Here is a 24,752-nt window from a genome sequence, read left to right as displayed (position 1 = left end):
ATGTGACTATGAACATGATTGTTTGTAGATATCAAGTAGACAGCGCGTACTTCCTTTTGATTTGATAAGATGCGTCTTTGGATTCGGATAACGGCAATGCTTAGTTTTCGATAGAAGCTAGAGATTTATTACTTCCCTTACTTGTTTTTCTTTTCATCCGGTAAACTTCATCATCAAACATCTTTTCATAAATATTCAAAGTCCATATTCTACAATAAATAACAGTATCGGTATGCATAAAATGTACCTACATTATGTTTAGTTGTTTATGTTCAAGGGACGTCCCTTTTCTGAAGTATTCAAAATAAAAACTACATCCTTGATTATTCTTATTTGATCTACAGAATTGATTTGAACTCCTTCAATTTGTTCGTGGTTTTAGGCACATATGTTTGCAATGCCCTTCCACATTAGTGCTCAGCCGCAAAAGTAATTTGCAAATCAAATTGGATCAATTTCGGAACCGTATATTGGCTTCATCTAAACAAGAAAGTTAAAGCAGAAACGTACATTTCTCTTGAAACGCTTGTCTTACTAAGGTGAGACTCCTTGTATAGGGCTAACATAGAATAATTGATTTTCAGAAGGTATATCACTAGATACTTTTCGCTTCGAATTCTCGATTAAAGTTAGAGTCGGACTTTATAAAAACAAATTTTTTGTTTTTAATGACGGATTAATGTTGAAATTGACTATAATCGAATGTGTCCCAAAGAAAGGAGGAACTATCTAGGATAAACGAAATGTAGAGCGGAAATCCTTATGATATTAGAGTTGAATTGTTGCTTGAACGTATCACATATCATCATAATGCTAGTGCCTTCTGTAGTGAAGAAAGTGTTCCATAGTTTTGAAATTATCATTATTTTTGGTTGTGATAAACCTTCCAGCACATAGCGTTAATCATACCTACGCGTCGTTCTCATCGGTTTTCGGGAATATATTTCAGTTTCCTTTTGAAGTTGAACTTTTGAAGAAATGGATTTCATTGTGCGCCATAGTCTGCAATAGCTTTGCCGTTCCATATTCGATTTGTGACTTATCCACTGCCGCTTTCTCCTTGTAATCAACACGCCACATACGTCGGCAAAATTCTTCGTTGGATATTATCTCATGCTAGAGTATTCTAGTGATACAACGCAGACGAGTTAATGATAACTTAGGTCCTTCGAATAACAATGAAGATCACTGCTACTACATTGGGGTGGAACAATCTCAACTTTATATTAAGATAACTACAAGTTTTGGACAAAACAGTGAAGGTGGACATAGCGCTGTGAGGGGATCGAGTGACATCAAATTCAACCAGTGTGGTCTAAGGTTTTGGAAAAATGATTTTGTTCATCAAACCTCTTCACGTTCTTCAACCAAGACAACATACAGAACGTAATCGATAAGGATCAGAAAGGGTATCAGTAGAAGAATGAAATTTTGGTAAACTTTCATTTCAACTTCTTTCGAGATTTTGTCTCGTTGGAGCACGTAACATTATGTCCCAATAATATATCGCTCCAATCCGCGCCTCGCTTTCATAAAACAATGCAGATGTACTAACAGTTGGCCCTGTCGAATGAATTCTTGAAATCGATGAGCAGATGGTGTGGAGATCTTCACTTGCCAAGATTGGTCTGAATATCAAAGTCGATGATAAACGACCAAAAGGCAGGCCGAAACAACGGTGGCTTCATACGCTAGATGGGGATTTAAAAGCCTCGAGGTTGCACCCAGATCAGGCATTCGGTAGAGCCAAATGGCGAAACCGATCACGACGAGCCGACTCCGCTTGTGAACGGGACAAAAGCTGAAGAAAAAGAAGAAAGAAGAAGACTATAATTTTTAATAATTGGCTGCAAAACCTCCTTAAGTTCATTTTGGTACCGCAAAAATATAGAGTGTAACATAGACCTCGATCTCACCAAGTTTGGTTGAATTCGCACTATTACTAACAAAGTTATAATACGTCAAAGTTGTCACTTCTGTGGAAATTCGAGAATATGAATGCCAATATCATCCGAAAGTGGATATCCTCACATAATATATGCATATATCATATTATGTACTACATTGAGTATTTTCTTCACCCCCGGTTCAATGAGCGGTTGTATAATTATATGGATACCGATATAGAGCGAAAAATATTGACTTGCATTTCATACTTTCACTGGACATTCTGAAAAGTTTAAAATGATGTCTGCAATAATACTTCAAAGTACACTCTTTTTCAATACTTATTCAGATAAAGTTAACATGGTTTTGAATAATTTCTGGGAATTTACTGATGAATTTTCTCAATAGATTATTCTATTATAACAATCAATACAAATCACAATATTCTTCTTTATTCTATGTCCGGTTTGTTGGTGAGTTTGGCTTGTTTAGGCTAAAGTCGCCACTTTTTTCGGTGATAGGGTTACTCCCGGTGCAATCGAGAGATTTTTAAATCTCCATCTATTGCTTTTTTGATCACCTTTAGGTCTTTTCTCGTCGGCTTGGTTATTCAAGGTAGCAGTTTTATGTCATAATCCATCAGTGACCGTGAGAGTGCAACAGACTGTTTTACTAGGATCAATCATTAAAACGCTGTAAAGAGTCTCCAACGTAGACATTTCTGGCATGACAAGAACCTTGCTTATCGATCGACGAGCCGCGACGGATGGATGGCGAGAATATTTTGTGCAGATTTCAACGAAAGAATTTGTTCATCCTCCATTTCCATAACACATTTGGAGAAATTCCACCTATCAGCGCTACTGTAGTTGAGCAAGCAATAAAACGAATGAAATTGGCAAAAACAACAGGACCTGGCGACATGTGACTGGCCAGAATGCATCACTTTTCCAATATAGAAAAAGGAGGATAGTAAAGCACAGTGTTCAGATTACCGTTAGATCAAGCTGCTGGATTTTATTCGCGATATCGTTCAAATAACCGTCAATCAAGCCGGATTTGTCAAGAACTGTGGAACTACTGATGCAATACATGCTGCCCGGTTACCCATGGAAGAACACTGTAAGAGGTATCGCCTTTGCATTGAGTTTCGACCGTTTACATAGAGCATTATGCCTGTTCGTGTATTGCACCGGTACTATGAGATTGCAGCCAGAAATGAGATGGTCCAACGTCTCTAACGCTGAACCACACATTCTTCACTGGTCGTTTTCCACCGTTTCTTTCATTATGAGCTTTTCATATGCTCGGGTGGTGATCACGCCGTCCTGAGTAGCAAACATAAATCCTTGGATTCGACACTTCGACAATCCAAATTCCATCTCAATATCACGGCTGAACATGTCTACTATTCACAACAGACTTTGGAAAATGCATTTGGAAAATGCTATGGATATGCTCTGAGGCACCTTCAAATGAATGCACTGATAAGGTAGTATGCCACCCTTCCATGACTGTCGCCAAAAACTATTAGTTTCGGATCAATGCGATACAGACGTAGGAAATCGAGTAGCCAGGGGTGTGTGGGACGCTGTCGAAAGCTATTGCATAATTCTAGTTGCTCGTCCTAAAATTACGGAGTCGATAATGAGCTTTGCTTCGCAACCTCTCCGACTCGACAGCTCTTCTAGTCCTCGGATAAAATGTTGGTCTCAAGTTGCGCATTGACCCTTCCCCTAATAATGGTCGGTATGAATTTGTAGAGGGTTGGTTAGAAAGTATTCGGCCTTGTATCCGCGTGGTCCTGCACCGTGTGCATTTTAGGGACAAGGAAGGTAATTCCCTCAGTAAGGAAGTTCCTCCGGCCGACTCTTGACCTGATTTATTCTGTGTGCCAACCGACCATGTATACTGGTGAATTTTTTGTATCGGAAGTTCTCCGAGTTCCGATCTGGACCTGGGCCCCTCCAGCTCTTCGAGCTGTTTATGGCTTGTCGAACCTCCTCTTCGGTAACATCCGCAAAATTCATGCTCGGCGTATTGGTATGGTCGGTCCTCTCGGCGAAGATTTACTCCGCGTGTTCAGCATCCTGGGCGGGTAACGCAAACCAATAATGCGTAAGCGAATCTTCTGACCGTGGAATCTGACAGCCGCAACTGCAGCATAATACACAAGAGATTGTACTTTGTAGTAGCGACATATCAGCACACAGTCGAGATTCAATTTCATCATTGATTCGAGATAGAATTCTCGGAGTTGGAGAATACCTGATCTATACAAAAGATCCAAATCCGACTGCAGCGGGATGGTGAAGAAGATTGTTAACTACGGAAAGTATTGTCTGCAGTGCGCCATGGTGTTGTTGATACCGCCGCCTCTACCCCCATCCACCCTAGGCCACCAGTTTCAGCGATAACCTCAAGTGGAACACGTTCCCTGAATGAAGCAATTTCGACTCATGTTACTTATGATTTTTAAAGTGATTCTCGTCATAAATGTGTGCTTCTTGAAAAGTGTCACAATAATCTCGAGAGCAGACTCTCACTGTGTAAAATAGTTTTAGGAAATAGAACGTGTTTTTGGCTACGTGAACATGAAAACGACCAAAATTTCTTAAATAGGAAAACGGAAAACTACAAAACTTTTTCATACTTGAAAATACCAACTCCCATTTTTTCATTTGTATTTCTCATGAAAATCTTACTTTCATTTTGAATGAATATGTGGAATGTATCTCTCTCTCAGTCTAAATAACTCATAATTTTATTGTTATATTAATAAGGCTCGGAAAAATATTGCCTGACAACTTATATTTAAGACATGTCATGCCTGAATAATTGAAAATTATATTTCAAAAAAGAATATTTTGTATTCTACTGACATGCTTTTGTTTATTATTATATTGAAGTTAGGTAATGAGAATAGTTTCGCTGTTGGTTGGTATGCACATTAGTTGTGGAATTCTCAGAAGTTCCATTCGATGATTCAATTTATCAAACACCATATGAACGTTAATGTATTAACTTCAAACTGTAAATCAATCGTAATATAGATGTTTGAGGATATCGCTTTGCTTCTCTTGATACTTGTAGGATAGTAGTGGCCAACTTATATTTAAAACCATGATATAAATTATAAAAATAATAGAAAGTTAATCGAAACCTGGACCATGGATCCTATGGGGTTAAAATGACAATAAAAACACTGCTTTCCGCATTTCGCGGGAGGAGGGTAATAGTATGATTTCTACTAATCTTTGCAGTGTTAAAGGGAATGTAATGCAGATATTTTGTGTTTCCAAAATGAATTTGAAAGAAGTTCCTTAAGGAGGTTCCTTATTAGGAGGTTTAGCATCGAGTTTTTAATGGCGTAGATCGTTAGTTTAGCTGTTCTAGAATACGTTACGAAAGGTTTTGTGTATTCCTTGGATTGGAGTAAGACCATGCTCTATGTTATAGCCTACATTGCTGCATTGCTGTAACATACTATTATTAACTTTACTTGAATACATATCGGCATGGAGGATATTTCGAAGCCTAAGCACCATATAGTGTCAGCTTTTTGATTTTTTTAGATTTTTCGGTTGGGTAGTTTCTGAGAATGGGTCCGTGAAAGAAATGATCCATTTCGACTTCCCGCACTCTCCACCTTTCTAACAAATGCCAAAACTAAGACCGCTTTCAGAAAGTACTAACCGAGACCTTTCATTTGACACCCCACACTATATTTGGTGGAAAAAAACTACACCACCTTTTGCATGACCTTAAATTCAACGTAGAATGATCGACCTCACTATATGCGTGAGCGTTCACAGTTTCCACTTTTCCTCCAAATTTGGTGTCAATCGCTGTAATCTTTTCCGAGAAAAAATGCGTGTAACAGACAAGGACAGACATTAAACCGATTTTAATAACGTTTTGTTTTACACAAAACCTTAAAGATTGTAAAAAACGAACATTTTTAACTGTATTGAGTATTCTTAGAAAATAAGTTAGTGATAGAAAATTAAAATCTTTTCGATTTCAAATAAAAATTGGTATCGCTACACATCCTGCAGTTGGAGAATTCTAGGTACGACCTTCAGTGGAATAATGTCGCGTTACCATTTCTGTATTTGACTTAAATTTTTCAGAGAATTTGACTAAGATAATGTCCAATGATTGAATTCCAATCAATTCTTCCCACTAAAAAAATCTCAAGAACGAAATATGAATGGATACTTCATTTTCGGCTTACCTCATGGTGTTAAGGCCCTTCCGACGGCAGGTGATGAGTGAATCGCGAACCATTTATATGATTCACAGTACATAATATGTCATCTATGTTCAATTTGGCCTGTCAGTTTTGCTGGAAGAATCCACAATGCATCCGGCCACTGGTTGAACTATAAGCACCGCCCACGCACCGGAAAGCCAAGCGGCAACAACCATGACCCTCAACTCTCGTTATCTCCTTTCGGGTTGATGGACTCGCTTTTCATCCGATCATTGGCCAAGTGAGTAGTTCAAAGTGACAGACCAGTCGAATCCAATCCATGTTCCGTCCGCCGGTCAGCTGCGAACTTTTCAAACGTAAATGACAAGTCGAACTGATCGCGAATTGCGGCCGCAGCATGCAGACCAGTCAACAAAAGGATATGTTCCGTCGAATGAAAAAAGAAAAACATAAACGAAAGGGTATACACGGTATGAAATCAAAATCATATTTGGAGATTTTAACAATCAAGTAGGGATGGAGCCTGTATTCAGACGATACATCGACTTCCATAACTTACATAAAACACTAATGATAATGTGGATTATTCAGTTAGCGTATCGCACGAAATGGTAGCTGGAAGCACCTAGTTTGCGCAGAAAGCGGTCCACAGACAAACGTGGGACTCTCCAGACGGGACCACTTTCAACCAAATTGCCCACGTGTTGATTGAACGCCGCCACCTCTCAACCTTGATAAATGACAGAGCATATAGAGGGGGTCAATATAGACACGGATCACTATCCCATTGGCATAGTGCTCCGGGTGTAGATTACAACACCGAATAATACTATAATACTGAAGCCATCCATAACCAGGCCCTCCGTAACACTTATAAGGGGCAAATGGATACCGTAGTCAACAAAGGCATCTACAAATGATCTTCACAACCACCTGAACAACGTTATCATTGATAAGACCACAAACATACTTAAGTACAGAGGCAAACAACTCGAAGTCGATTTGGTTAAATATGGAGGCGATCAACTACGCCAACCGCTTCATCAATTGATGCTCAAGGTGTGGGATAGCGAATCAATCCCTGACAACTAGCAACGAGGCATTATCTGATCCGTAGATAATGGGGGATGCCACGCAATGCAGCAATTATAGAGGTGTTACTTTGCAGAGTTCCATCTATAAGATTTCCTTCTCTATATCGGTAGGCCAGATAGCCCCATACACCCCCTCCCCGGTCTAAAACAAGGGGATACCCTATAATGCGTCCTCTTTAACCTGGCCCTAGAAAAAATGATCCGCGATGTTGATGTTAATGTGAGAAGCATCATCCTCTTTAAGTCCACCCAACTACTGAGCTATGCTGACGATATTGACATTATGAAAAGAACAACCCGAAATGTACAATCCACCTTCATCCAGATCGAGCGGGCGGCAATTGGCGCGAGGTTTTGGGCCACACGCTAATGAAACGTCAGCGCCAAAACCCAAAGAACCAACCACATCAAATGACACTGGTCAAACGAGAACAATAACGTTAGGAGACTACAACTTCGAGACCGTTGGTAATTTCTCTTATCTCTTATCTAGTTGAATAATCCTCGCGCAAAGCCTATTTCAGCATACAAAAACTGAAACTGCTGAGACGTTTCCTGTTTGGAGGGTCTTACTGTACAAAACGATGATCTTTCTAGTCCTTGCATTCCTCAATGAAGTGGGTTCAAGATAAGAATCCTGCGAAGAATTTTGAGGGTGGACGATTGCTTAGCCTCTATAAGGACGAAATCTATGAGCCATACCACGACCTTCTGGCTTAATAGATTACGCTGGGCGGGGCACTTAATCCGTATGGGTGAGAATGATCCAGCCTGGAAAGCCCATAAGGGCATATCTGTGGAATAAAAAGAAGACGTGGCACACCCTGCCTGAGATGAAGTGATGGCCTAAGTCAGGACGCGAGACATCTTTTAGGGGTATCGAATTGGTGGAATTCAGGGCAAAACCGTGATGTCTTGAGTTTCTTATTAAGGTGCCTAGACCAGATACCGGTTGTTGCGCCGTCGATGGCGATTATGGCGATTGATTATGATGATGATTATACGTACGAGTATATCTCCAGAAACATACGATTCTAGGATGAACTTAACTTGGCAACATACTCTTATAAACTTTATTTAAGCAGATATTGGTATGGAGCGCCGTATATTGCCAGCTTCGTGACTTTTTCACAACTTTCACTTGAGTAGTTTCGGAGAATGGTGCCTTCGAAAAAGTGCTCACTCTTTAGCCCCTCATTCCACTCCGATTTTAATAAGATTTTGTTTTACACGAAATCTAAGAAAGGAACGAATGTAGGTGAAATATCTGAAGAACTTCTAAAAATAGGTATGAGATAGCTAACCGTAGAGCTTGTTAACCTCCTAAATGCAATACGGACTGAAAAATCCTTTATCATCATCATCAACGGCGCAACAACCGGTATCCGGTTTAGGCCTGCCTTAATAAGGAACTCCAGGCATCCCGGTTAAAATCCCCAAGTATGGTTTTGATAACATATCTGGGGCAGGCTTCGAGGGTTCGTTCTACTGCCCCGTAGAAGGTATCCTTCTCCGACTCTGCAGTTTCCTCTGTAGGGGCGTGAATGTTAATGAGGCTTATTTTTGTAAATTTTCCTCGCAAGCGCAGAATGCATAGCCGTTCGTTTATGTTTTCGAAGCCTATAACAGCAGGTTTCATTTTTTGGCTGACTAGGAAATCTACTCCGAGCACATGGTTTATTGGATGGCCGCTACGATATATGGTGCAGCGACTCATCTCCAGGAAGCTGGTCCCTGTCCAATGCATCTCCTGCAATGCTGTTACATCAGCCTTATATAGGGAAAGGGTATCGACTAGCTGCTTGGCTGCTTCATCTCTGTACAGGGAGCGCACGTTTCATGAGAAAATGCGCAAATCGTTATTCCTTTGTCATTGCCGTGTTCGTCGTTGTATTATTCGTCCGGTTCTAGACTCCTTTTGTGGCTTCGTATCAAGTTGTTTTCCATGTAGTGTTGTCAGCTTTACCCAACCCCCAAACTTGAGGACCAGTTGGTACAATTTGTCCCGTTTTTAGGCGCGGGAGACTCGCCTTCATCCTTCTCCGTTTGAAGTTTTTCGTTAAGAAAGAGCTCCCAGCGGTCACCACGTGGAGGTAGAGATAAGATATGGTAGTAGAGCTGTTGGTTAATACTCTTATGGCGGGAGTGGAGGATTAGCGGTGAGAAAGTGCCGTTGGTTGGGACAGGAAAAGACCGTATGGAAATAAGCCGGTCTCTTCTGTCTCCAACCTTGGCGGCGGACAGTCTTGAATAAAACCAAAGATCCAAGCAAATTCCTGGTGCCTTCGTTTGTGAAATATTTTTGAATTTTAAATGATATTAAAGAAATAAATTGCCAACTTAGAACTGCTCTTTGAAAACAACACTCTATACGGTTATGGTTGGTTCAGCAGGCTTGACGAAAGTGTTATATGTTCTTTTCATAGAAAATGTGAAAAACTGTGCTGGCGGAATTATAGAAGTATAGGGCTGCTATGTCCAGGTCAGAACATAGCAGTAACCAGGTAAAAGAAGTATTTAACATTGTGCTAGAACGTGTTGCCCGGAAAAACATCACTATAGCTGATTGGCAAACTGCTTTATAAATCATTTCAAAGTGAGTACAATAGAGGTGCTGGTGACGCTTGAGTAAATGACTACAATTTCGAACAAGTCGATAGAATTGAGAATCTCGAAGGGGAGAGAGGAAATGGACTAAATCAAAAGTCCGATTATGCTTTCAAATATAACTTTCTATCTCTTACTACTAAAACTAGGAAATATAGGCTGAGAAGAGTGGGGGCCTCGTCTTGAATATAACTTCGATCTTCCCCAAATTTATGGCAAAAATTGCGCATACTTACTCCTACTTATTCCTCGGAATGTCTCAATTATATTTCTAACCCTAATTGGATTGGTGTGGATTCAATATGAGATGCACAACAGCTGTGCTCAGGAAAGTTAGATCTATGGGATGCTCATCAGGTCTTGAGGCAAACGGTAAACATTGACTAGTATTCTTTTCCTGTTGTCAAGTTTCCATCATCATTTGAATCCTGAAGATCAGAATCGAGCTGTATGGAAGTATGCCTAAAGAAAAGTTCAGATATTTTAATTGCTGGCTTATTAGCTTCTTTTTGATTGCAGGTGTTGCATTTTGCTTTAAATAGCCGCATTGTACAATCCCTTTTTGAGTCGTACCTCCCCTCTGACAATCAAGTGAGAGTTAACACTGAAGCCATCCGCAACGCCTATAAGAGGGAAAGGGATGCCGCAATAACCGCAGTCAACAGAGATCCTGGAGATGAAGCATCAACAAATGATCTTGACAATCACCTGAAGAACATTATTATAAATACAACCACAAACATACTTGGCCCCAGCCGCAAAAGGAATCGGAACGGTTGGTTTGACGATGAATGTAAGCTAGGAAGGAACGGAAGAATGCTGCATACCGAGTAATGTTGCATTCTCAAAGAACGCGGGCATGGGCGGAGACTTATCATGAACTCCGACGAGCGGGAAAGAGACTTCACAGACGGAAAAAGGAAGCCTGGGAGAACCGACAGGTCTGTAAACTTGAAAAGTACAGGGAGCAACCTAACCAGGCGCGGAGGTTTTACCAACAAGTCAGCAGAATGAAGCCGTACACACCTCGATGTTCATCCTGCCGAGACAAAGAGGGAAATCTGATTTCCGACAGAATGGACATATTGGAGCGATGGGTTGAGTACTTTGATGAACTACTGAACAACCAGAACATCGGCGAGTTGGAGGTCCCGCCAACTGAAGACGACGGACAAATACTGCCACCACCAAGTATAGAAGAAAAAGTCTGTGCAATTCATCGGCTTAAAAATCATAAGTCGCCAGGAGCCGATGGAATTACAGCCGAATTAGTTAAATATGGAGGCGACCAATTACACCAAGTGGTTCATCAACTTGTGCTCAAGGTATGGGACAGCGAATCAATGCCTGACAATTGGCAACGAGGCATTATCTGTCTCATACATAAAAAGGGAGATATCACACAGTGCAGCAATTATAGAGGTATCACATTGCTGAGTACCATCTATAAGATATTCTCCGCTATCTTACTAGGTGGATAGCACCATACGCCCAGAACATCATTGTCCCATACCAAAGAGGCTTCACTCGAGGCAAATCAGCAACAGATCAGATTTTCTCTGTGCGGCAAGCGATGGAAAAACTGTTGGAATATGCACAACAGTGGTACCATCTATTCATCGACTTTAAAGCCGCCTATGATAGCATAGCCAGAGTAAAACCGTACACAACCATGAGAGAATTCAGTATCCCGACGAAAGTGGTATGGCTGACTAGGGTAACCCTGACCAATGTGCGAGGTCAGATAAAGGCAGCAGGATCACTCGCGTGACCATTCGACATTAACAACGGGCTACGACATGGGGATGCACTATCATGCGTTCTCTTTAACCTGGCCCTAAAGAAAGTGATACGTAATGCTGAGGTAAATGCAAGAGGTACGATGCTCTCTAAGTCCACCCAACTACTGACCTATGCTGACGATATCGGCATCATAGGAAGAACGATCCGAAACGTACAAACTGCCTTCATCCAAATCGAGCAGGCAGCGCGAGATCTTGGGCTGCACATCAATGAGGGCAAAGCAAAGTATATGGCAACAACGTCAGCATCAAAAACCAAACAACCAACAACATCAAACTGCACTGGTCAAACGGGAAGAATTAAGATAGGAGACTACAACTTTGAGACCGTTGATAATTTCTCCTATCTAGAGTCGAAAATCACAACCGATAACAGTTACGATGATGAAATCCGCGCACGATTTTTGTCAGCCAACAGAGCCTATTTTAGCTTACAAAAACTGTTTCGTTCGAAATGTTTCACCGTAGGGTCACAGCTCTTACTGTACAAGACAATGAGCTTGCTAGTCCTCATGTGTTCCTCGGAAACTTGGGTTCTAAGCAAGAAAAATTGCGAACTCTTGGTCGCGTTCGAGAGAAAAATCCTCCGAAGAATTTTTGGCCCTCTACATGAGGATGGACAATTCCGTAGCCTACATAACGACGAAATCTATGAGCGATACCACGACCGTCCGGCTGTGGATAAAATCCGGCTCAATAGGTTACGGTGGCGGGGTTGCTTAATCCGTATGGATGAGAATGATCCAGCCCGGAAAGTCTATAAAGGCAATATCTATAGTAGAAAAAGAAGACGAGGCAGACCCTGCCTGAGATGGAGCGATGGCGAAGGATCTGGATTTCTGTACACATATATTTGTCTATGAAGGAGCTATGCCAAATTATTGGCATACCTTTCGTAAGAGATTAATACTTCACATCTTCAGAACTGTGCATGGAATTAGCTCTAAGTGCTCTTCCATTGAAGCGACTGTTCGCTTCACATCGATTTACTGCTTGCTTGCAAGGATATCGAACAACGAAGAACGAAAAACAAGTTCTACTCAGACATTCTTTCAAAAAGAAACCTTTTGAAACATAGGAAAACATTTTCATTGAGTTTCAATCTTAACTTTCCATTCAATCATGTTTGAGGAAGAAAGAGAGTGAAGGACGCACAAGGAGAAAACATTTTTTTCGTGAAGGTTGACTGAACGCAACATATGATTTGAATATATTCAACATTTCCTCGGCAAGTTTCACTATGTTGAAAGGTGGAGAGATTCAAATAAGTGTCACGACACTGGTAGGTACTTATCTCACAAATGACTGAGCGAAAGTTGTATTAATGAAGGTGTTGACTCTACTGAACAATGTTGAAAAATTTCAACGGCGTCAGCATTTTTACTTTACTCAATATTTTTCTCATTTAGTATGCTTGCTTCCAAGTATGAAAATTTTGGTTATATGATCGGTTAAGCAATCGTTTTAGATATCTGACATCATTATATATTTCGGCAAAACAAATTATGTTTCCTATAAACTTCCTTCTTTCTATTTTCAGGTTTTTAATACTTGGAATTTCAATGTTAGTCCTAGACTACAATATAACCATATTGAGCATTAAATTATTGTGGTACTACAAAATGGGATACGTTTGTATATTACTAGGTAACTATAACCTTTGCTCCTACTTCGAAATGTACATAAAAAAAGACACTTAATTTTAAAATTGCAGTTTCAATAGGCGTAGAATTAGCAATTTGTATAGTATCAACCAGAGGAAGTATTTTAGATGTTGGGGCTCGAGCAACGATGCACTACTGGATTTATCTTAAGAGTGGTAAGTGGTGTCGCCGTCTTATGGCAGAGTGGAATAACACATGCCCTCATTTCAAGACGAAGCTCGAGGATACTTGTTTCACAAGAGTCCTCAGCAGCAGAATCTTGAGACATGAGAAAATCGTGTTTTTTTAATTGTTGAACGTATCGCCGAAATTCCAGTGATTATATAGTCTCATAATTCGTGTTTGTTATATCATTTCAGTTGTGATATTATTTGATATAAGCTGGTTAGTGTTAGGTGTTGTTTGGATAAAACAATTTTATTTTGAAGCTCCTGTAGTGGCTGCTAAGGAGATTCTTCTAGGTGAGTAAATGAAATAAGTAAATTAAATTATGCTAATCGGACATTTGGAATGATTTTCAGGTTTAGTTATATCCAATTGGTTACTAGTATTAACAATTTTAATAACAATCTGGTGTACCTTTGATTCGGCTGGGCGTTCGTGGGTGAAAATGAAAAAATACCAAAGATCAATGCGAGAGTCTGAGTCGCGTTTCAACTACAGACGTAGTGGGAGTATGAACAGGAATTGGAGGCAACGGTAATATTTAGTATAATACAATTGACTGCAGCGAAATATTTGTGTAAACTTTCAGAAAAGTGATTCGAGCCTATCAAGATAGCTGGGACCACCGGTGTCGTTTGCTGTTTTGTTGTATGGGCACTTCAGAAAGAAATAGAAACTCTTTCACAGACATTGCTCGTCTACTTAGTGATTTTTTTAGGGAATTAGATGTTGTACCTTCGGATGTTGTTGCTGGATTAGTACTTTTAAGGAAGTTTCAAAAGCTCGAGAGAGAAGCTATCGTGAGACAAGTGAGTATTTAGAATTAAATTTGTAGAGAACTTCAATTGGATTAATTGGAACTTTTATATATTACATCAGCGTAAGAATGGAACCTACGAGTTCCTGAGCGGAGTTCCAGTCACTGAAAGAACACAGTTCCTAGCGTTAAATAATGCTCATGATTACGACTTTTTTCAAACTGTTATTCATTATATGTATTTTGCTCAAGGAGCCTACGGATGGCCAATGTATTTGATGACAAATCGTTCAAATATTTGTCAGTTGTGTTCTGAGCTGAGGTGAGTGGAATTGGAGAATGTAAATTTATAGTTAATAGTTGCCTTTTTATGACTACATTACTCACTTTGTAATCATAAGGTGAAGGTTTTGTTAAATAGAAAATTATTTGAGTTCCGCACCAAAGCAAACTTTAAGGTCGGGCGCAAGTTGAGACGCAGTTTGATGAGGTGACATGACGTGACTCAAAATGAATTTTTGTGAAATAAGGAAATAAATGCAAAAACGAATGTTCGACCGCAGGATGATTTGACGCAGTTTGAAAGCGTCCGGGAGCTCCGAAAGTTTGTGTTCACGCTGCAGGTTTCACTAGTGACTACGACCTGTGTTGATTGTAAACTAGCAAATATTGTCTCCTTGATGAATATAAATAATTCAAAAAATTGTTCATAGATTGCTTAATGTTAGTTTTAATATTTCTCATTAGGAAATTCGTCCCCAACCATAAATTTATCCTCATTTTTCTTTTTATTTGCATATTTTTTTTCTAAAAGCCTGTAGGAGGTAATGTTTTTTTTTGGGGTATTCAGTGTACATAGCAATCAGATTTCGAACTTAACAAAATTCATTATATATGTACAATTTCATTGAGGTTTCCTCCTATGGTCTTGAAATGACATTTGTCATGACATCAGCTGGAATTTTATTTATTTTCTCCGAGGGTAGAGGTCAGGCAGCGTTTGACGATTTACCTCTGCCCTGGTAAGAAACCGTAAAACCGTCATCGCCTAACATTTTCATTAGTAGATCGCCAACGAACTAGAGTAAATAGGTTAAATTGAAGGGAAACACAGTCCACAGCCGACGATATAGCGCCAAACAGCTTAATATCGTCGGCATAGAGGCAACAGCGACAAATGGGAAGGAAGGTCGTTAAGAAAAAATAGAAATAATGAAGGACCCAGAATAGATCCCTGCGGGACGCCAAAGGATGAGAGAAGGTGCGGGATGTGCAGCCATCAAAAGAGATGCGGGGGGGAGGATGGGTTGGAAATTTAAGAAGGAAGCCATAAAACAAGTGGTATAGAAACGATTAGAGACGAGAGTTTGGATAGAAGTATCTTGTGATTTACAGTGTCAAAGGCTTTAGCAAAGTCAGTGTAAATAGTATGCACTTCCTGTCAAGAATTTAGACATTTGAGGACAAAGCTGATAAAGTCGTACAAGGTTGAGGCAATGGAACTACGCTTAGCAAAGCCGTGTTGCTCTTTCTCTATGTGGTGGGCAAAGTGGGCGGACACCCATTGGCTGACATATCTTTCCAAGATTTTAGAACAGGGGGAAAGGAGGGAAATGGGACTTTAATTCTTGGCAACCGTATGATAGTCACTTTTGTGAATGGCGATGATGATAGCCTTCTTTCCCAACCTGGGAAAATGATTCTCTTCGAGGCTTTTATTGACAATAAGGGTTAAGAGAAAGGAGATGGACGGACCAGTTTTAAGCAAAAAGACGTTTGAAAGACCATCGTAGCCAGGGCCAACATTGTCATCAAGTCATCAAGTTGGGAGGTACTCGACAAGGCTACATCCACTAGCGGGAGGGAAGAGGAGGAAGAAGAGGGAACAGAGAGTGAGGAAAAGTAGCGGCAGAGTAAATCACAAGATAGTTGAGAACGTCTCTCAGTTGAGGAGCCAGAGAATATAATGGATGGAAGGGGTGGCTAGTAGGATAGCGGGAGTTGCGAATGTGGGACCAGTAATGTTTGAGGTTTCCGCGCTTCATCGAGTCTTCAACACTGGTCAGATGTTCGTTTCTGGACTTACATATTAAGGATTTAATCAAGGAACACAAAGTTTTGAAAAAAGCTAAGTCAGCATAGGTTCTAGAAAATAGAAACTTCTTCCTCGCAGTGTGGTTTTGACGAAGTTTTTGTGTGGACTTCAGTGGTGAACTGGACGGGGTAAGAGCCAGTGGTGAACTGGACGGAGTAAGAGCGTAAGAACTTGGGAGAGGAAGGGACGTAAGAGGGAAGAAGATCAGATAAAGTGATGTAGAAGGTGTTGAGTGCTTGGTCACATGTTAATGGAGAGAGGAAGGGAACCCAGTTCATTGCCGCAGGGCTGAATTCAGATCTTCGAAGTTCGCCTTACGAAAGTTGAACTTGGTAAGCTTGCGCGCGACAGGGGAGTGGAGTTGGGATATCTGAGTATTGAGCTCGAGAGCAGGATGATGGGCGTCAGATTGAATCTAAATGAAACTGAATTTTTGATGACCGTTCCCTATAAAACAGACACAATCACTGTCAGCGGTAGTGATCTGGCCAGAACTGAGCGATTTAAACACTTCGGATCCACGCTATCAGCCAACGGAAAACTGCGTTATGCGTTGTTAACGCAACCTGGATGAAGTGGCGCTCCACAACTGGTGTTCTTTGTGATCGACGTATCAACGAACGTCTCAAATCTAAAATCTACCGCAATGTCGTCCTTCCTGTCGCTCTCTATGGTTCTCAGTGTTGGCCAAATATAAAAGACAATAAACGGCGTCTTGCGGTAATGGAGACGAAAATGTTGCGTTGGGCTAGTGGCGTGACACAGTTTGATCTGATCCGAAATGAGAATATCCGCGATCGTTATGGGTTTACACCGATCGTGGAAAAATTGCGAGAGATGCGTCTTCGATGGTATGGTCACGCAACTCGTGCTAACGAGAATTCACTTGCCAAGATTGGTCTGAACATAGAAGTTGATGGTAAACGACCAAAAGGCAGGCCGAAACAACGGTGGGATTTAAAAGTCTCGAGATTTTAAAATAGTTATCGTTCCGATGCTTGTATTTCTTCTTAATAAAAATAAAACTAGGTAGCTTTCTCCTACTACAAAATAACTATTAAAATATATTGTAGTAGGAGAAAGCTACCTAGTTTTATTTTTATCTCGAGATTGCACCCAGATCAGGCATTCGATAGAGCTAAATGGCGAAACTGATCACGACGAGCAGACCCCGCTTGTGAACGGGACAAAGGCTGAAGAAAAAGAAGAGGGGCAACATAGGAGAGGGCATGAGGGGATTGGAAAAGGCAACGCACAGGCAGGTTAGAGAGGACAAGATCAAGAGTGCGATCTAACTGATTTCTAGAGAAGTTAAATTGAAGGGCGCCACAGCTGTAGATGAAAATGGATAAACGAAGAGAAGGGTAGGTGAGTGAGGGGAACAAAACGATTAGGACTCCTGATAACCTGTCGAAGAAATCGTGGTACAGAGGAGGGGAGTTGAGGCAGGGAAAATATATACAGGATATGACAAAGGGGTATACATATAGTGACAGGAACCTAGGTGAAGGGGGAGGAAGAAAGGATGATTTCGGTACGGAGAGGGGACTTAACAGCTATTGGGGCAATTGCGCCGGTTGTCTTGTCAAGCGCAGCGCAGTCTCTGTGACAAAGAAAGATAGAGTAATCTTCGATGAGCTGGGAATCTGAAATCCTGTCATCCAACCAAGTTTCAGAAATGCGGATTACGTGATGTTGGAATGCTAAGGCAGACAGTTTGAAACACGACAGCTTGGTCCTTAGGCCCCTTACATTTTGATCGAACTGAGATAGCCATTAAGTTCGATGAGGCAGGTGGGCGGGCCGGAAATTTTCTCCAAGCTTAGTCCTCTGGTAAGGCTTGAACCCCCTAGTACTTGTCTATATAACTTTTTAGGTTTATGTAAGAGACAACAGAAAGAATGCCGCCTCAGTGACAACATCTCGCTAAAAATTATATTTTCAAAGCTGGAAGCTACATAATTAAATATTCCGGGAGCATACAAACAGCAACCCGGCCATGTCTTTCCATTTAGTACTCTAGCACAATACACTGATTATAATTGGAAATCCTTCCCATTCGTGCCATTTTTCTTCTGAAAATTCGTCTCACCAAACCTCCAGCGAGACTAATGGCAATGCTGCATTTATAGACCGAGAAGAGAGTGATTTGGTTATCTTCATCAATAATTTTTCTTCTGACTAAAAAGTAGTATTAATTTTGTATTGTAAATGCTTGTATTTTTCCCTATTAATTTTTAATTCATTTAATTAGTAATAAAATATAATTTTTCAATAGTAACAAGTGTGTATAAAAATAAAACTATTCACTTATTCTTTCATTCCTGCATAAAAGAAAATATGACCTCTTAGATTTGCAGGCAATTAATAAATTTCGTACTTACAGCCAGTTTTTCTTCGGTTCCGATAGGCTTTCATGCTTCACATCCTTCCTTTTGATGAATCTCTGCAATTCATAAAACTGGTCTTAGGTTATATGCTATTAATTTTGAAATTCTCTATTGTTTTTTGTAAAAAAATAACCGCTTTTTGGGACTTGTCTGGGAAATATTGTTGCGATCATTTCTTCAACATCGTCTGAATCAGATTCGGAACTTAACAAAGATTTTAAATATGCAGCAATTATTCCGTAATTGTCAATACACCGGCACATTGTAATGCACGAAGTGGTTATAAAAAAATGCCTTAACTTTCGCTTTACCTGCGCGCAGAAAATTTCGCTTCCTACGTTCTTGTATCACTCTGCGCCACCCTGCGTCTCAACTTGCGCCCGGCCTGAGAGTTATATTCAATTTTAGTATTTAGTTAGTGAAGTTTGGGGATTTAAAGAATAGCAAGAAACATGTGCAAAAGAATCATTGCTAACTTTGAATCGACCGCTGTTTATCGGTTTTCCAATCGAAATTTCATTTTTCTGCGACATAGAAATGTTAAGATTTATCTTGAATAAAGATTATAATTGGAACTTGAAATAATTACTTTTCACTGTGTACAATATTGGAATTTTAATAAATACATTTTCCCCTACAGGTGCTGTCTTTCATGCTGCGGCCAAAAGGACACGGCCGAAGTTATACAAGATAATTGTTGTTATTGTAACTATGCCGCCCTTAAAAAGACTTTACAAATTGGCGATGTCGAAGTGATATATGCTACGTATCACGTTGATGTTGGAGAAACGCCTTTCTTCGTTGCCATTGATTATTCTCAAAAAAAAATAGTAATAAGTATACGAGGTACGCTTAGTATGAAGGACGTATTAACGGATTTGAATGCCGAAGGTGATGTGCTTCCGTTAGACCCTCCACGAGAAGATTGGCTAGGCCATAAAGGAATGGTCCAAGCAGCTATATATATTAAAAGAAAAATAGAAGAAGATAATCTAATTCAAAAGGCTCTGACACATAACCCGGCGAAAAATACCCAAAATTTCGGTTTGGTATTGGTTGGACATTCGTTAGGAGCCGGAACAGCAGCGATCCTTGCCATTCTCTTGAAACCACAGTATCCGTCTTTGCAATGTTTTAGTTATTCACCGCCAGGTGGATTACTAAGGTGAGTGTCACATATATTGAATCACTTTGTTGAATTTTATGATGAATCAATCTTTTTATTGTAGCATGCCTGCCGTTGAATATTCTAAATCATTCATAACCTCTGTAGTTGTAGGAAAGGATGTAGTGCCTAGAATAGGACTTCATCAAATGGAAGCCTTACGAGCTGATCTCATTAATGCAATTAAAAGAAGTGTTGATCCAAAGGTAACAATAAAATCATACATGTTGGATATTAGAAGTTCAGTGTAAGGATTAAAATAAATTCCTCTGTAGAATATAAGTATTATTGCACAAGGTTAGGTGGAGTTTTTGTGATTAGTTTCTAAGTACTCCAAGGCCAACCCAAAAATGCTCCACTAAATTGGCGAATATACTATTAACCAATGAACCACTATTATGAAGATGGAATCCTCCATATCAGTTACACTGATGATTTTGAACATGAAAGAGAATGTGCCCTTCGAATGCAGCTTATTAATTTGTTCAATTGGTCGTCATAAAGTAAAATTTTCATAATTTAAATTTTATGATTGGCTTACGAATGTTATTGCTGTTTCTTAAGGTGCATGTATACGCACTTGTATCCTTGACGGTATCCTTGGTGAAAATTTAGAAAGAACATATCAAAGCTAAAAAGTGAAAAGAACAGATAATTTCCTTGTGATCGACCATACTAAGTTGATCTTATTTGATTTGGTTTCCTAACGAATGAGTTTTGTGTGAACCTTATAAAACCTATCCGCACATTTGCTTCTATAATTTGTCACATTTGTAATTACTTAAGGTCTTTTCGCTGTGCAGTTAGTCGAAGGTGTATTTAGATCCCGCTTGTATGCCACCCTGTGGGCAACATTTCCCTGTTGTCATTACGGTCCCCAAGACCGTGTTTGCCCATTGCACGTCCGAGATAGATATGATTAAAATCCATCTTAGTATTCAGATTATCCATCACGATCGCAATGCCACCTTTAAAAAACTACTCCTGGGTTGCATTGAACTGCTCATAGCCTCCTTTTTCTCTTGGAAGTCTTCGTTGATGCGTAACACTAGTATTGAGATGTTTCCCTTTGTGGACCACGACTTCGCAGTTATTATTTTTTCTGATATCGGTTCCAAGGACCAAATAGCGCATTACTTCACCAGATTCATGATTATTTCCGGCAGACTTTCCAAATACAAAAACACATCCGACACCATTTAACCCCATAATTTCCAACCCGAATCGCTGATATATTCGCAGAAGTTGGAGGATTCAAGCATTCTGAGGAGCCCCTATACCGTCGGAGAAGAGGATGCGATCGTGGCCATTTCTGAAACATAATAAGATTGGCGGGTTGCTAGTGCACAGATATTCATCCCTTTTAGTTAGTTGCCCTGTACAATAAGCAGAAAATACTTTGAGTGAATTCTAAATCTCCCCAACTCACAGGGGACTACCTCATCATCATCTCTCTCTCTTAACACGCTTGGGATCGGCTTTGGCAAAATTCAATTCCAAAATCAAACAATTGATAAAATAAACCTTAATAAGAATGGGAGTTTTTACTAAAATGAAATTGTCGGAAATTTTTATTTCTGAACTTCTGGGCGTTTTCTGCTATTATGCAGTGGTCGATTTCTCCTATCAGAAGTAGTTTTACAATATCTGGACCGTAAAAGGAACACATATAAGCCTCACCGTAGAAGTTTACTCTATTTTCTTTTTCCGTGTTGCCGTTGTAAGGCGAAAAATAAAGGGATATTACATGACCAAACATCAAAACGTCGCAAAGTCACGAGAATACCTTAGTGTATAAGAGCTTTTGTGGGCAGAGGGCCTAATGGAAATAAGGGGCCAGTAATGTCAATGAAGAAGTAAGGAGGCAGAAGAGAGAGGTTGAACACGAAATGCCTGCACATATTGTGGAAAAATAATACGATGATGGTGAGGCGAGTCGGACATATACTCAGCGAACGTGGTGTGGATATACCCCTGCAAATGTGATACACATATATATATAATAAGGAAGCAGTTTTTGAAAATAGAATGATTTAAGAAAGTACTCTGAACGAAACTGTAGTCTCCGTGAAACAAGCACAGACTGGAGTTGGTTGAAAAAAATATCGATCGCGGCTGGGTCAAAGTTGTCTTGTTTGTTGACGGTGTATGGAAAGTTAAAGATTCATCCAACGCCCATCTCCAATTCGAACGAGTTGATTTACTTCATCACCATCAATGTGATTTAGTGAACTCTGCTGAAAAGCGGGCGTGTCGGGAAGTCCTGGGAGAGTTAAAATGTATTTCAACGGTTCACCAACGATGGCGCAAGGTGGGGTTGCCGTGCTATATGCCACAGAGTGTGATGACCTGTCAGACTGAAAACCTTGGTTTTGTTGGGGTTTATCTTCAGTCCAACTCCAAATACCTCTCTTTCCAAATCCAGAGCCATTTGGCCAAGGTTCATGGCCCGGTGAGAGAGCAAACAGATGTCACCAGCATAGTCGAGGTGTTTAAGGAAAGATATTATAGTCCATTGAACTCTTCAACGTCCACCGGAAAAGGCAACACGAAGAACGTGAGAAAATTGGAATAAGAAAATAATATCGGTGACTAGATGCAACGCTGACACTTTGCACCACTTTTTACGTCACAGGGTTATTTTAGCTATTATTTTGGCGACGGTAGAAAACTCTACCCCTACAAATGGGTGCCCTTGTTTAGAATCTTAACGATAATCTCCTTCTTCCTCTCTCTGGGAAAGGTAGGAGTGGAGGTAGCAGATCGGTGGAACTACAGGTGCAGCGATATATAACTGCGGAGAGACCATCGAACCTCGCGGCGTTATTCCCTTTTAGTGTATTGATTTCTATTCTCGTGGGCAGCGACCTTCGTAGCACCCGCAAAAAGAACATATTTGATGGCGGTCCCATGTTCATCGATATTCTCAGACGGGTTACTCAGTGTATTCGCCATCCGATCAGCAAGATAACTCTCCCACTAGGAGCGATCGATGTTGAACTTGGGGGTCGCGGCTCTCCAATGATGCCAGCGCCTCTCTTGTTATGCACATCCAAAAGACAACTCCTAAATCTCCTGCTGATCGCAAATTGGTCAATGTGATTGCTCGCACGGTGTCGGTCAGTTGAAACCTCTGTATTCGAACAATGTGCCGCTAATGCCGAGGCGTTTTAAGCTGCAGACATTCACAAACCCTCCTATCATCATATGCACGCCGATCTTGTTATGCAGATGACTGATTCCGATCACAATGTCACCTTTAGGAAGTCTCTTGTTTGCAATTGCTCGTAGGTAACATACTTTTCCACCATATCGAAAGTAGCCATTGATGCATATCATTGTACTGTGTAATGCTCTTTAACCTGGATCGAAATCTCGCAGTCAGAATGCTATCAGAAATCGGCTCCTAGGTCAAGAGAGCATGCCTTGCGGTAGCCGTCACATAGGCCCTGCATGTCTGGCTTATACCGTTGGAATTCTTCTTCGAATTGGAGAAAGCGAGCTTCCTGGGGATCCTCGACACCGTTGTTGAGGGGTGTTCCCACATTTTAGAAACAAACCATAGTCCGTTTTCGATAGACAAATATCTTTGGCGTGAGGTCAGCCCCTCTCCGAGGCGTTGTTGACGTTTCTGTACTTACAGGACGCAACAAGCTCCCTCCCTATTTCCTAAGATTTTTTGTGTATTTGCAAAATTGTGAAAAGAGAGCTTACTACCAGAACGAAAATGCTGGAGGGAGCGAGGATTCAAAATACAATAAAACAAAGAAATACAGAAGAAATCTGCAGAGCAGAAAATGGAAAGGTCAATGAGAAAAGTTTCGCAAGCAAGATCAAACTATAAACTCATTTGAAAGTCTTCAATTTATTGATATTATCACCGTCATTTTCTATACTTTTTTTAATGTTAATGTTAAGTGGTTAGAGCGCTAGGCTGTCATATCGCAAGGGCGCGGTTCAAATCTCAGTGATGGCAGAGGGATTTGTATCGTGACTGGATGTCGCATACAAGTCAACTACAGCTATTAATGAGTGCCTAGTCAAACCTGGGTAATAGTTACGGGTGAGCGCAATGTTGACGCCATTGCCCAACACAGTGTGCCCGGTCCTGTAAGGCACCAATACGGTCTTAAATGAAGTGCCCTAACACGCAGGTAGATAGGTTGGAACTGTGAACGCTCACGCATATAGTGAATCACATCCTTTTTCGTCGAATTTAAGGGGGGGGGGGGGTCTCCCAATTGCAAAAGGGGGGTGTACATTTTTTTTCCATCAAATATAGTCATGTGGGGTATCAAATTAAAGCTTTCAGTCAGTACTTTTCGAAGACGAAGTTTTGAGAAAGGTGGGGAGTGGGAGGGGTGGAAAGTGATGATTTCTTTAACGAACCCATTCTCAGAAACTACCCAACCAACAAATCTGAAAAATTAAATCTGAAATCATGAATATACGGTGTCCAGGCCTCAAAATAAACTCCATAGCGATTTCCCGTCAAATGAATTTAATAATAATATATTACCATATTTTTGGGGAAATTGAGTAAAAACTACCCTTGAGTTCATCCTAGAATTTTGTGCAATGTAGCTACATCATAGAGGATAACCCTACTCAATTTGGTGAAAATCGCACTATTACTAACAAAGTTATAATGGGTCAAAGCTGTCGCTTCTGTGCAAATTTAAGACTTTGAATGTCAGTATCACTTGAAAGTGGATATTCTCACATAATACATGCATACAATATAACGTGCTACATAGTAATGGGACAAATGCACACTCAAATCTCTTTATAAAAGAAATACACAAAACCTTTCGTACCTGAAGCGTCTAGCTGCCGGTTTCCCGACTTATTTGTATGGGTTCGGATCATCCAGAAAGACTACCATTCTGAAAATACTTCACACTTAACAA

At 40.4% G+C, this 24,752-nt stretch overlaps 1 protein-coding gene across 5 annotated transcripts in view; it reads left to right on the top strand.

The window, feature by feature from the left end:
• The window catches only part of LOC119658490 (diacylglycerol lipase-alpha), a 208,284-nt gene that overhangs the window by 158,870 nt on the left and 24,662 nt on the right, over positions 1 to 24,752 (top strand). For all 5 annotated transcript variants that reach the window (XM_038065949.1, XM_038065950.1, XM_038065951.1 and 2 more), the window contains 8 exons: positions 13,147 to 13,253; positions 13,321 to 13,425; positions 13,630 to 13,731; positions 13,792 to 13,969; positions 14,025 to 14,244; positions 14,315 to 14,514; positions 19,318 to 19,842; positions 19,907 to 20,048. In XM_038065949.1, the coding sequence (XP_037921877.1) occupies positions 13,147 to 13,253; positions 13,321 to 13,425; positions 13,630 to 13,731; positions 13,792 to 13,969; positions 14,025 to 14,244; positions 14,315 to 14,514; positions 19,318 to 19,842; positions 19,907 to 20,048 (1,579 nt within the window). The remainder of the gene's footprint in view (positions 1 to 13,146; positions 13,254 to 13,320; positions 13,426 to 13,629; positions 13,732 to 13,791; positions 13,970 to 14,024; positions 14,245 to 14,314; positions 14,515 to 19,317; positions 19,843 to 19,906; positions 20,049 to 24,752) is intronic.

The sequence above is a fragment of the Hermetia illucens genome, chromosome 5 (genome assembly GCF_905115235.1).
Source record: "Hermetia illucens chromosome 5, iHerIll2.2.curated.20191125, whole genome shotgun sequence".
NCBI lineage: Eukaryota > Metazoa > Arthropoda > Insecta > Diptera > Stratiomyidae > Hermetia > Hermetia illucens.
This window is presented reverse-complemented; position numbering and strand designations above follow the sequence as displayed.